Source organism: Barbus barbus (genome assembly GCF_936440315.1).
Source record: "Barbus barbus genome assembly, chromosome: 49".
Taxonomy (NCBI): domain Eukaryota; kingdom Metazoa; phylum Chordata; class Actinopteri; order Cypriniformes; family Cyprinidae; genus Barbus; species Barbus barbus.
This window is the reverse complement of record NC_136727.1, coordinates 9,566,967-9,581,390: the sequence shown is the minus strand read 5'-3', so window position 1 is coordinate 9,581,390 and position 14,424 is coordinate 9,566,967. Positions and strand designations below refer to the sequence as shown.

At 35.4% G+C, this 14,424-nt stretch overlaps 1 protein-coding gene across 1 annotated transcript in view; it reads left to right on the top strand.

Annotated features, from left to right (window-relative positions):
• The window catches only part of LOC306867785 (inaD-like protein), a 126,761-nt gene that overhangs the window by 89,796 nt on the left and 22,541 nt on the right, over positions 1-14,424 (top strand). Inside the window, exons 30-33 of the mRNA XM_079413659.1 lie at positions 6,317-6,513; positions 10,046-10,137; positions 13,038-13,110; positions 14,072-14,173. Of these exons, the coding sequence (XP_079269785.1) occupies positions 6,317-6,513; positions 10,046-10,137; positions 13,038-13,110; positions 14,072-14,173 (464 nt within the window). The remainder of the gene's footprint in view (positions 1-6,316; positions 6,514-10,045; positions 10,138-13,037; positions 13,111-14,071; positions 14,174-14,424) is intronic.

Genomic DNA, 14,424 nt, shown 5'->3' with positions numbered 1-14,424 from the left:
ATAAACATCTATTGCCACTTACTCACTCTGATTACATTTGCAGTTTTGCCATTAAAAGCCCATGCATTAATAATTTGTAATTTTGTAAATTATTTCATATCAGTTGTGTTTGTAATTGTGAGATGTGATAATGTGGTGCGCGAGTTACATATTTATCAAAACGTTGTCTGATTTCACATGTCAAATAAGGACGTATAAAACAATCAATTTTCAACCATTACAAATCATGTTTTGCATATTGTTTGCAGCAGGAAATATAGAAAATATTTTTTTAATCATATTTAATTTATTTTTAAAGTTTGGTTTATTTTTTTATTTATTTAATTGTTCGTGCTTATTTTCTCTATTTTTACATTTAATTCATTTTTAAGAACACTGATTTATTAATACTGTTAAATGTAATCTTTAGCAAATCTCAAAATGAAAATCGATTTTCATACGGTTGTAATAGTTATAATATTGTAATACCTAAATTCCTGTAGCATTTAAAATAATTGATTTGAATTTTCTCTTCTTTTTTTTTATTTTGTTTAGAATTATTAGAATTTACTTAGCTAACAGTTTTAGAAACCATATTGTAATATCATAATTGTTAATATAATTTCTCAATGCACTTGTGCCTCACTTTCATGTCTTTTCTTGCAGCCTGTAATTTTCTGAACAAATGTAAAACTTTGTATTCGCCTCTTTGTTGTAATCCCTTTGGATAAAAGCATCTGCTAAATTAACAATTTAGATGAATAAATGAAGTTTGGGAACTGCTGATATAGAGCGTGTCCACACACACTACAGGAACCACAGTAAAATCACATTTTAGGGACGCAGCTGGGGTCAGTGCCATACAAAAGAGTCTTTTTTGAACAAATAGCTCTATAGGGAGCAACTGTGCTATTGAGTTTCTGTGCTGCATTTGTGCAGTGGAGTAAAACTGTTGAATAAGGCCGTGTTCCCTTCTCATTACTGTAGTTTGTGCACACCGTCTGGCACGCAAAGTCCTTGAGCTTTCGCCAGTATCTCTCTGGCACATCTTCCCCCTCACTGAAGATGGAGGGCGACCCATGGTGAGGGTCTGGACAATGATGAAGAGCCAGCATTAGCAAACCGCTCTCTATTTTTCCCTCCCTTTCTCTGAATGATTTCCTGATGGGTCTCCAGATGCCAGTCTGAGCACCTGCTCATTTAGAGTTCCTGCCTACTGAATACAGTATATATTGTGTATATATGTACATAGCATCCAACAGCCAAAACTAAGCATCAAAACCAGGTCTCCGGTCTCTGCTTGAATGGCTGTCTAACCTCTAATATTCAGAATCTGATCAAGGATGTCCTCAAACACCTCTCAATCAGAATAAAAGTCTTGAAGGTGACCTTCACAGTCATTGAGAAGAGATTTTCTCGTTTCTCCTTTAGGAGATGGTGTGGTTGCCTCAAGGTCATTCAAATATTAGTACACTATTTGCTTTCTTTTACTTTTTTCCCTTTCATTTTTCCTTGTACAGCATTCCTCTCTTTCACGGTAGTCATCTCTCGCTGTCGGTTTCAAATACGCCGGCATTGATCTTTCATTTCCTCATCCTTCCTAGAGTCTTATCAAATTACAACTCCTATGTTTTTCGTTTCCACCTCTATCAGCATGTGATGGATCCTGACGCAGCTGATCTGATGTTTGTTGGGCATTATGACCCTGCATAGACAGAGTTGCTGTCTATGCAGGGTCAGAGAGCTCTCGCATTTCATCAAAAATATCTTATGTTATCCGATTTGTGTTCCGTCCTATGGGTTTGGAACGACATGAGGGTGAGTAATGACAGAATTTTCATTTTCGACTTTTTCGTGCTGAGCGGTCTTTTTTTTTTTTTCAGCGCCAAGAGTTAGTTGAATAATGTTCAACTTTGAATAAAAAGCTGCGCTCATCACTGTCACTTTCTAGTCAGCAAACCAATCAGAGTAGTGGAGGGGCGGGACTAATACCAACCACCCTGCATTGTTGTTCTGCAACAACATAACAACAATGGAGAAGTTAATATTGCTTGTCTCCGAGTATTTATGTCTTTAACAGATTTGTTTTAACAGATTTAACAGAATTGCCTGGACTACCATGGAGAAACATTTAATTCACGTTTGCCATTACTTAAGCAGATAATCCGTATCATAGCAACCACAGCGTCTCAACTGAAAAAAATTCACAGTTGGGTGTAGATTAGAACCCAGAAACTGAAAATGCAGGATGCACTTGGCTGAAAGCAGAAAATGAAAATTTTAACTTATTTTAAAATACAGCATATTAAAGAGCACCAAAAATGTATACAATTAAGATCAAATCTACAAAATGTGAAATCTGAGGCTTTGTTTTATTTCAAAATTAACAAAGCACAAAGCTTACTGTGAATTTTGGATGACAGGCACACTACAAATATTTAGTGAAGTTTTGTTCAGTCGTCAACAGAAAACAGTAAAGGTTAGATTTGAAATGTAAGAATCTTTATCAATATCGATTAAACTCGAGATGTCGTCCTAGAATCCACACAACTGACACCTTTACCTGTTGAGAATATATATACTGATCAAAACAGCAAAAGAATATATTGCATTATTTGTTCAGAACACAAATGATATTAAAGATAGTAATACAATTAATGTTATTTAAATTATTTATATAATGTCATGTTTTTTTTTATTAAGGAAGTAATATGATTTGTTGCATATTCTAAATATTAATTGGATATATATTTAAAGCATTCACCATTTCTTGTCACAACCTGTCTATGAGCCCCCCCATCTGTCCATACTAATTTTAAGTGCAAAGTAATATGCTTTGTGCTAATGTAAATTTATTCTTAAAGACAGAGTAGGTGATTTGGTTCAAAAACATTTTTTGTTATGTTGTATTAAAGTCTCTTCTCATCCTGATAGAAATGACTATTTTAAGCGGTCTAAATGAATTTATATGTGTTTATATTGTCTGTGGAAAGTGTAGGACAATAAAATGTTCGTCCAATTATATCCCTTAGTTCCAGGGCTACGATAGGCCACCTGCCTGTTAACCTATGTATTTGCATAACTTCACACATGCTGACATATGTCATCAGCGTGTCCCATTACGCTATTGCAGACTGAGCGAGAATGGAAGCCGTTATTATTGTAATATTATGCTCTTTGTACTCTGAAGTTTTCTTTTCAATAAATGAGACATGAGATAATCTGACACCAACGCCATCGCTCATCATGTTACTGGTTAGCCTCTGGTCTGCCTAAGTATTCGTATGTTTTGGCGGAGGCGTGGCTTTGGAGAGTGATTTACAGAGAGGGTGGGATCTTATGCTTTCAGAGTTGGCATGCCTTTATGAAATCGCCTACGCTACCTTTAAATGTTCTTCTGGATGCATCGAGAAACTTTTTTTTTTTTTGTAGCCCCTTGGAGCAACAATAAACCTGCTAAGAGGTTTGCTGTTTCGCAGATGAGGCGTAAAATCAGCTTTTAATGGACTAGACCAATTATCAGACACAGGCAGACCCTGTCTATTTTGACTGCCCTTACATCTCTCCTCTCTTTCCTCACACTGGAGGTTCGACACTTGCTTCATCCATTTGCCAAAGTTTTATGTCGCCCCTACAGTCCTGAAGCTTTTAATTAGGCCTCTCACATGGTAGCGGTGCTCTCTCGATGTGCCCCTGAAGAGCTACACTGCAGTGTAAAGGAAACAGTGATGGGCTTTCATAATGTGAAAGATCACGGATATACACATTTCTGACCTCCCGAACATTCGACAGCTGTGGTTTTAATTGAAAAGACTACTGAAACTTGCACGTTAAAGAGCCACGGTAAGTGTCATAAGGGATTGTTCAAATTTGGAAAAGACTTTAAAGGATAGGAGAAAGTTGTTAAAAGTGCGAAACATCTTCACCAACCATCTGCCAGTGGCCAACAAATTGCCTGGTTTTCTTTGATTCCGTATTGCGAAGTTCCCTCACGGTTTCTCATCAACTGATGGTCCACTGTGGTTTAAAAGTGCCAGCGAATCATCTCTGTCTTAAGTGTTTTGTTTCTTTATGGCCACCAGCAGTACTTACACTGAATTTTGATAGCATGAAAACTGAAGAACCCTCAAAAAAAATCTCTGAAGTCTTTTGAGATTCATGAGAAGCAGCTGGCTTGGAAGATTATCAAATGTTCCCGGTGCTCAAGAGTCCAGTCACTACTTTTCCTTGAAGTCCAGGATCAGACGCCATTTCCATAACAGCCATATAATACAGACTTTGGAGAAACGCGAGACAGTTAAAAGCAAAGTGACACTTTGTCCCTATTGCAGGAAGTGCCGCAGGATGAACCAGGCCTAGTTTTGATTTGAGCTTGTGTTAGGTCAACTAAGGGCCGTTTTGTTAAGATTAATATGCCATGGTTTAAAACGCTCACGGCGATTAAATACTGCAGGCTCTGCTCTGTCTTTCTCTCAGCCGTTTACTGGCATGTGGACATGAATCGATTACATGAGCTTTAGATGTAATATCACCTGAGCCCTGAGCTGTAAAATATTAAATTCCGTTCTTCACTCAACCTGGAAAATCTCTAGCGCCCGAAACGCATCAGCGTTTAATTTTTTCATTCTTGTCAGAGAAAAATTTAAATTTAGTCTACTCAACCTCTGCAATCATAAGGCCTCTTGAAATGCCTGTCAATGCAAAGCTTGAAAGTTCACAGGATGCTCTAAAAATGTCATTTTTGACCTGATGTTTGATTCGAAGTAACATACGCCGCATACACACTATAAAACTAAAACTTCGGGAGTGATAATTGCATTTAAATATAGGAGGGAATCCCCTAAATTATAGTTTTGTGTGTGTACAGAACAGAACTCACTCTCGAAAATGCAATGATTGACACCATAGCATCGTTCTGCCATCTCTCACATTTGGTATACGCTACTTTTAACCAAACTCTTATTACAACGACTGGCGACTTATGTTCGCGATTTTTATCTAAACCACCATCAACAGAGGTGTTCAGTTTATGTTTGGAAGGCTATTTCACAGAGCACACTTTTGAAGGGTTGCCATGTCCACTTATTATAAGTGATGCTTATTAGGTGTCTTTGAGCTTGTTGTTTGGGCTTAGCTTATAAAGCGATCCAGTTTATGGAGTTTATAATGTAAGCAGGTGAGTATTTTGGGATGTGATTTATTTCCAAAATAATGCATTTGGATTTGAGTTTATTATGGGCTTGTTTTTATTTGTTTTAATTTATTATTGGCTTGTTTTTTATTTTAAGTTTTTTTTATGTTTGTTTGTTTTCTGAAAGTTTCCAAAAATCCCAGAAAGTTCCCAAAATTTCTGGAAAGTTTCAAAACAATTGTGGAAATTTTCTGCGTTTTTGCAACCCAACGCTAATGAGTCTAAACGTGCCCTGTAATTTCTTGCTCCGTGTACACAGAAAAGACATAACTTTGATTCGTGTTTAAATACGTCGGTAACACTTTAGTATATGGACCAATTCTCACTATTAACTAGTTGCTTATTAGCATGCCTATTAACTATTATTAACATATTGGCTGTTTATTAGTACTTATAAAGCACATATTCTGCATGACCATATTCTACATCCCTAATCCAACCCAATACCTAAACTTTACAACTATCTTACTAACTATTAATAAGCAAAAAATGAGTAGTTTGAGGCAAAAGTCATAGTTAATGGTTTGCTAATAGCGAGAATTGGACCTTAAAGTGTGACCAATACTTCTTTAACAACTGACAACAGTTGTTCAGTTCAGTTCCGTACACACTACACAGAATTTTTGTAAGAATTTAGAGGCAATTTGGTTGTAGAACGCGGTTGTGACTCGTGTAAATTACTGAACTGTGTATGTACAGAACAGGATTGTGTGCTAAAAGGTGAATTGATAACCGGATCTAGCTGCAATGTATACATGGCCATAGAGATGGAAAGTTATCTTTTGTCATTCAAAACAACCCTACGTTTTGCGTCACAATTGTCTGCATGCGTTAGGTAAGAATAGTTCAATTTCAAATGGCCTTAAATTAAAAAAGAACTGCATATGGTGACATAATGTGTAATTTCAAGCCATGCTAGGCTCAATTCCTGGATGACATACCAAGGACGTTCTCGAAATGAGAAATGGTTTGCTCCCTGAGCCTTGGGGCTTTTCGGATTGCATATCAATACTGTTTACTATACTCAGCTTGACGTATAGACGCTCGTGTAAACAATACCTTTATCTTTGTCCTCTAGGAAAGTAATTGCTTTTGTTTCCAGTCCTATTCCCTCTCTGATGTGTCTTTCTCCGTGTTTGCGTTCAGAGGTGATCAGGCAGAGGTACGCGGACGTGCCGGGAGAGCTGCTGATCGTGGAACTGGAGAAGGACCGGAATGGCTTGGGACTCAGTCTGGCCGGGAACAGGGATCGCTCCTGCATGAGCATCTTCGTGGTGGGGATCACCGCTGGAGGGCCGGCCAGCCGAGATGGACACATCAAAGTGGGCGACGAGCTGTTGGAGGTGAAACGCGCAAACACACAGTGAAGTGATTGAGTGGTGGGTGTTGAAATGTTGAGATGGGGCTTCATCTTCAGCTTACTGAACAGTATGTCTTTAACAAAACAGAAAAAAATCACATTAAATTATTTGTCCATTAGCAGTCATTATAATTGATATGAATTGCTTTATTAATGAGTAGCCTATAATAATATCTAATCTATCTATCTCTATCTCTATCTCTATCTATCTATCTATCTATCTATCTATGCATGCATGGGAACAATTTTCACTTTCACGCACAAAGTGCTAGTAAATTTCACAAATAATTACAAAGAAATGGCAAGTCACACTGAAACATGACATTTTGAATAGTTTATGAATATGTGCGTGTTTGTATAGACTGCTATATTTTATATTTATTGAAAATTTGAACAGTAAAAATAAATAATTTTTAAATGACTAATTTGAAATGATCAGTTAATGACATTTAAATTATATATATTTAATATTATATATAATTAATATTAGTGAGTGAACTATATTACATAAATAATATAATTTATTTATAATAATACAGAAATATGTATTAAACCAAACTGTCCCTACCCGTCTGGGTCAGTCTTATACAGCCAAAATCACTTTGAGTCTTGAGGGACGTGGTGGCCAGGCTCTCTGTTCTGGATGTGGATCACCTGGTCCCTCTATCTCTGTCTCTACCTCTTTGTATCTGTGCCTCAACTATTAATGTGCAAACGAGAGTGTGGGGTTTTGCCTCAGATGGCCAGAAGAATTTCAAATGAAGCCATCTGCCCTCAGTTTCACTATCTGTGTCTGTGCTTATCACTTTCTCTGCCTCCCTCTCCTGCTCGCTTTATCTCTCCGAGTGTTTCTCTCGCTCCTTCAACCTCACAACCTCACCATAAGACATAATTCATTTCCAGTTAAAACACACTGATAACGCCAGGTCACTTTTGTGTTTTTATACAAGCACAATTTGAATGTTTTTGTTCATGAGTGTGACTTTGAATTGAATTGGGCACACCCCACAGGACGTTGAATTTGGAATTTAAGTTAAATTCCAAGAAACTGGATGTCTTGTCATTTAAAATGTGGAACTTTGTGACAATGTGAATAATTAAAATAATTATTTTAAACTAGTAATTTTCACAAATTATGCCTGTTTATTCCCTGATGTCAAGAATATGTTTTCCCTCAGATTATTGAAATTTTAAAAAAGCAAAGCCATATTTTAATATTTTTCTATTTTATATAATCTATGGATCACTTAAATGTATTTGAATTTACTTATTTTTACTTATTTATTTTACTTATTTGAATTTTACTTATGTATGTAATATACATATATTTTAATTACCTGTCATTTTAAATAGATACATTTTTGTGACACGTGAATGATAAAAAAATATATATATATTTTAAACCAGTAATTGTAACAAATTATAGTCATTTATTTACTGACACAAATATTTTTTTCTTTAGTTTAAAGCTAATCCACAATTTAATATTTAATCAGTTGATTATATAACTTATGAAACATTTTGGTGAATTGATCTGACCATAAAATTAAAAAAGATAATTAAATAAAATATAATTAGTAATTATATTTATTATTTATTAGTAATTATATAACTATTATATACATTTTTATTTATGACAGGTATTTTTAAATACAAATTTATACAGGCAATTATTAATATCATGTAATATTTCTGAAAATAGCACAGGGTGTATATTATGTTTATGTGTAATTCATGCTTTACAAAGGAAAGCATTATTAAAACAACACTTTTAGTTGACTTAAAATGACTCTGAATCCTGTTTTCTACTTGAATTTACATTCATCTCAAATTCAGGAAGGTTTTCGCAATTAATTTCTGAATGAACTCAGCTGGTCCTCCGCATTGCTGCATCCCACAATAAAGTCCCTGGTCTTTTCCCGTCCAGGTGGCATTTTAGTTTCCATGTTCGTTTCCTCCTCGGAATTGCTTATTGATTTAGCAATTTGGTCGACATGTACGAATGCAGTATTTTGGTGTGGAATTTGAGGTCTGGAGCAAGCGAGGCTCAGAGCCGTGCTCGATGACCTTTGTCTATTATCTATCTCCATTAGATGTGAACACACTGCGGCATTAGTCACGATCCGCTAGTGCTCCTACCTAATGATTCGGTCACAGGTGATTGGAGACACAAGTCAAACGGTCTCAAATGTGTGTTCACAAACTCTGATGCGGTTATTCGTAAACAGTTCAGCAGAGCAAACTCTTACATAAAATGCCATGATATTACCACAGGCTTTTAGGGATGTGGTTTGCTGGGTTCAAATGTAGATGCAGTTTTGTCTGTATGTTGGATGTTGACAAATAACATGGACATGACAGACACTATTTTTTCCAACATTAAGATTTGAGGTTGGCAGTGTGAGTGTAAAGATTACATGAAACTTGTTGCTATTTTCCCCCAAGCTTCTCAGTTTTTCCTTTTTACATTTTTTTTTTTTGTTTATTTGTTTTGTTGCCATTTTCTCCAGTATTTCTCTGTTTTACCTTTGTTGCCGTTTTGTGTGTGTGTGTGTGTGTGTGTGTGTGTGTGTGCGCGCGTTTTTGTCAAATGAGGACATAAATGTGTATAATGACACAGGTATGACATGGGTATTACAAGGTGAAGGTGACTTATGAGGACATTGCCCCATGTCCCCACTTTTCAAAACGCTTATAAATCATACAGAGTGAGTTTTTTGGGGGGAAAGTAGAAATGCACTGTGAGGGCTAAGTTTAGGTGTAGGGTTGGTGTAGGGCAATAGCACATACAGTTTGTTGAGTATAAAAACCATTACGCCTATGGATGTCCCCACTTTTCACAAAAACAAACGTGTGTTTGTTTTTTGTTTTGTTTTGTTGTTCTTTTTGTTGTTTTGTTGCCATTTTCCCCCAAGTTTCTCATTTTTACTTTTTAATTTTTGTTTTTTTGACCCTTGAGCAAGGCACCGAACCCCCAACTGCTCCCCGGGCACCGCAGCATTGGCTGCCCACTGCTCCGGGTGTGTGTTCACTACTGTGTGTACACTTGGATGGGTTAAATGCAGAGCACAAATTCAGAGTATGGGTCACCATACTTGGCCACACACCACTTCCCTTTCCCTTTCCCCCCTTTATTTTTGAATTTTTCACACTTTTTTGTTTTTGTTGTTATTGTTGTTTTTTGTTTTTTTGCCATTTTACCCCAAGTTTCTCTGTTTTGTTTTGTTTCCCCGCATGTTTTACCTTTGTTGCAGTTAATTTTCATGGTCCTGGTTCAAATATTATCTGTATATTCCAGTTTCACGTGGTTTTGTTTTACGAATTATGTTTCATGGTAATAAGCATGGCTCTCATTGGAGGACAAACTATGTGAATTGTTTCGATTTACCTAGATTACTGCATATAAATTGATCATAAAATATGATAAAACTACAATGTTAACATCATTTTACTGTTTTCTGTGACAAGTCTTGTTTTTTGTTCTGTGCTAACAGAATTTCTTGTGCTTCCATCAGATAAACAACCAGGTGTTGTACGGCAGGAGCCACCAGAACGCATCGGCCATAATAAAAAGCGCCGCATCGAAGGTCAAACTAGTCCTAGTCAGGTAAGAGACCCTCAGAGACAACCCTCAGCCTGCTGTTTTCACACACTACCATCTGTTCATTACTAAAAAATTACTCTCATTTCAGCTTTATGAATTCTTTAACTCATTAAAAATAATGAGATCAATTTATTAAATCAATTTATTATAATGTGTTAGTTTTTACCTCTGGAGTTTTGAAATGTGTGATTAATTGCAACAAATTTAAGAATAATATCATTATCAATGATTAACTCATTGACAGCTCTAATTTTTATAGCAAGCTCAAAATGTTGTGCATTATTTTCAGTCTTCAGCTTCAACCAAACAAGTTTGCAGAAACTGATGTTCTTCCCTTATTGCAATGACTCAAACCAAGCAATTTAACTTGCTCAAAGACGAATGTATTGCATTTTTTCTCCTGTCCAAACTCCTTGATCAAGCTGAAAATCCAAGCCACCATGGCTAATCGGGATCATAAAACAGGCTTTTTAAGGAGGCAATTGCAGTCTGTATAGGATTGAAGCAATCTGAGTCAGTGCCAGTACTTTCATTAAACAATCCCATCTAAAGTTAACATGAGTTAAGAGAAAAGCGTTTTTTACACCTTTTGGTTTGGTTTGTGTTTGTGTGTTTGCCTACTGTTTTATAAATACTGTTCATTCAAAATTCAAAGGCAAACTCTTGGCTTAGAGCAAAAAAAAATAATAATAATTCTCTGTCTTGTCATTTTGAAGAGTGGAGTCATTGTTCCGAAGTACCGAATCGAACACATGCTGGCTTGTGTGTATTGGCAACACGAGCAAAGCCATGTGACATTGATACATTTGATGTGATACTTGATGGCATTTTGATAGCAGTATTTCTGGAGCTGTCATGTCCTCGCTTCCAGAGAGTGAGGTGTGATATGGTGTAACAGACTGGAACTGCTATCACTATAAAGCGTTTTTTGATAGCTTAGAGGATTTTTGTAATGCAACACATGGTTTTAACGCAGCACAGCCCTTCAGTCCATCATAAACGAAAGCTAACTTTGTCATTACAGGCATAATCAGAGACCTATCATCTGTTTCTGTGCATATCTCATGTTTTTGTACGAGTATTTGTTAGCTTGACCTTAATTTGACTGCTTGTTTTGTCAGTCGGACAGGTTTTGCTGATAACGGCTGTGTGAAGACACCAATATCTCCTCACTATCTATAGCTAATTATCAGAGGTCTGAGAAATATGACGGGCAGCTCTGTTTACGTCTATCAAAACAATGTTAACGTGCTACTGAATGTTAATTGATTCACTTTAATGGTCTGCGTCTAGTTTGGTCTGTAATTCAGAATGTTTGGAAAGCCCTTGATAAATTATTTGTCATTTAACAAATAAGGGCTTTACACCTTTCTCCGTTTTACCTTTGTTGCAGTTTTGTTTTGTTTTTGTGTGGCACCACCCCCTCCCCCCCAAGTTTTTAATTTTTACTTTTAAAATTTGTTTACACGTATTTTGTTTTTGTTTTTGTTTTTTTGGCCATTTGCCCCCAGGTTTCTCTGTTTTGTTTCATTCGTTTGTTTTGTCTTTGACACCTTCTCAGTTATATTCTTACATTTTTGGTGTTTTTTTGTTTGTTTTGTTTCCATTCCCCCCAGATTTCTGTTTTTTGGTTTTGTTTTGTTTTTTATATTGTTTTGTTTTGTTTTTTGTTTTTGTTTTTTACATTCCCCCCCACATTACTCAGATTTATTTTTGAAATTTTCAAACTTTTTTTATTTTGTTTTTTGTTGCCATTTTCACACTTTTTTTGTTTTTTGTTATTGTTGTTTTTTGTTTTGTTGCCATTTTACCCCAAGTTTGTGTGTTAGTTTGATCTGTAATTCAGACTGTTCAGAAAAAGCCCTTGTTAAATTATTTGTATTGCGTCAAGTCATTTGGCGACATTTAATGGAATGCAATAAAGCAGGTTGCCATTTCAATGTAACTGGCCAGTGGTCAAGATTGAACCGTGTCCACTTGTGACGCGAATGGCAAAATGTCACCATCTCATTCAAATTTGTTTAGCGAAAGGATTTCGTAGCTGGATGAAATCAGGACCCTAGTGCAGATTTGGTGTTTTGATCAGAAGGGGTTATTTGGAAGCAAGCTGAGGATTGATCATTTCATAAATTCTGATCACCTACATTGACCTCACCTTGACAGAAATACATTACCTGTAATTGGAAACGGGTCATTTAGTGAGCAAAGACAATAATGCCAAGGTGAACATAAGGAGGGGGGTGTAGGGAGCGAGATTACTCGTTACTCGAGGATTCATAGCGCAACATCTCAATTCATCTGGCCCATCAGTCTTTATCGATCTGAGCAGAGAAAACTGCCAAGAGCCATGTGGGTACATGAGAAGTAGAGAGCGAGCAGGACCAATTATGGCGGCGTCGAAAGGATGGGAATCATTTTTCTCGGTTAAGCCTTGTGCGAACATATGCGGTTTTTAAAGGGATTGTTCACCCAAAAATGAAAATACTGTTATCAGTTACTCACCCTCAATTTGTTTCAAACCTTATGAGTTCTGTTGAGCACAAAAGAAGATATTTTGAAGAATGTTGGTAACCACAGTTACCAATTGACTTCCATAGTATGAAAAAAAATACTATGGAAATTAGTGGCTAACATCAACTCCACATTCTTCAAAATATCTTTTTTTGTGTTCAACAGAAGAAAGAAACTCTTACAGATTTGGATTGACATTAGGATGAGTAAATAATGACAGATTTATTTTAATTTTTGGGTGAAGATGATGTTTTGCTAGTAAAATTACAAATAATTTAAAGTTTGTGGCACTATTTATTTTTTTTGTGTGTGAATGCTTAATACTTTAGTGTCATTGCATGTGATTTGCTGTGAATGGTTATTAATATTAAATGTTTTCTGTCGGTTGATAGGAATGAAGATGCTATCAATCAAATGGCTGTCACTCCTTTTGCTTCCCAGCCTTCCTCGTTCTTCTCCAGTGAGGTACAGTGCATTAAGAGCAGCCATATATGACTTCATTAGAATCTGTGTTTACGGAATTTCTTCTTTGTAAATCAGTTTTTTTTTTTTTTTTTTTTTGTCAAGTTTAAGTATAAATAAATTTGTTAATGTAATATTTTAAAATCTAGATGTCACATTTAATATTTGATAAATTATATTATTAGATTATATATTATTACATTAATCTGGTAGTATTTTATTTATTGCATAATTTGCCTGTTTTGTCCTAATAATTTTGTCAACCACCATGAAAACTCATTGGTCCAAAATCATGCTCCGCATAACATAAATGTCCTGCTTATGCTCAAGTTAAGCCTTCAGGGAATTGTTTTTTTATTTAATTTTAAAAAATTCGAATTAATACATTTTAAACACATTTGATAATTTAATGTTTAAAAATATAGATAAGACATTTCATATTTAATATATTAACAATAACCTGTTATTATTATATTTTTTAGATTATGTACTGTATTATTGTTTTAATCTGTTTTATTTATTTTTTGCATAAATTGACTGTTTTGTCCTAACCACATCAAGCAATGTGTTTTTGCACAATTTTGTTGAAAACTCATTGGTCCAAAATGATGTTCCACATAACACGCACATTAAATACGCTGTGCCACAAGCATTTTCACTTTCATGAAAAAATATTTTTAAATATTTTTAAAATAATGATTAAAAAAAGAAAAAACTTTAAAATTAACAAATTAATACATTATAAAATGTTATGTTTACAAATAAATATAGATGTCACATTTAATATTTAATATATTGACAATAAATGGTTATATTATATATTTTTTAATTGTATTTAATTTTTTCATTCATTAATTTATTTACTTAATTTTTTTAATTGAGGTAGTTAGAGGTTCTCACCCCTTCCTGCACTGCTAAAAGTTAGAATTGGGAGAGTTCAGCTGATTTCAGAACTGTTTTTCAGACTCATCCAAATACGCCAGCAGCTCCAGCTCCAACAGAGAAGCCACAGTTACCAGAGAGCCTCCCTCTGAGCAGAAACTCACCTGAGCCGCCGATAATCAAGGTATTGATTATACAAATATTAATAATTATACATAAATAAAGATTCTATAAAAATGCTGTTTCATATAGAGTCTAATAAAAGTGAAGAGTTACTTCCGTCTGTTATGCTTGTAAGCCAGACTTTTCAACAGATATGATGCAAGAACGTAGCAACTATTGCCATCATTATGAAAACAATAATGACTCTTGACTCAGTGTATTACGAGTCTATCCCATCTCCACTCGCTTTCATCCACTCATTGTCAGTCTGAG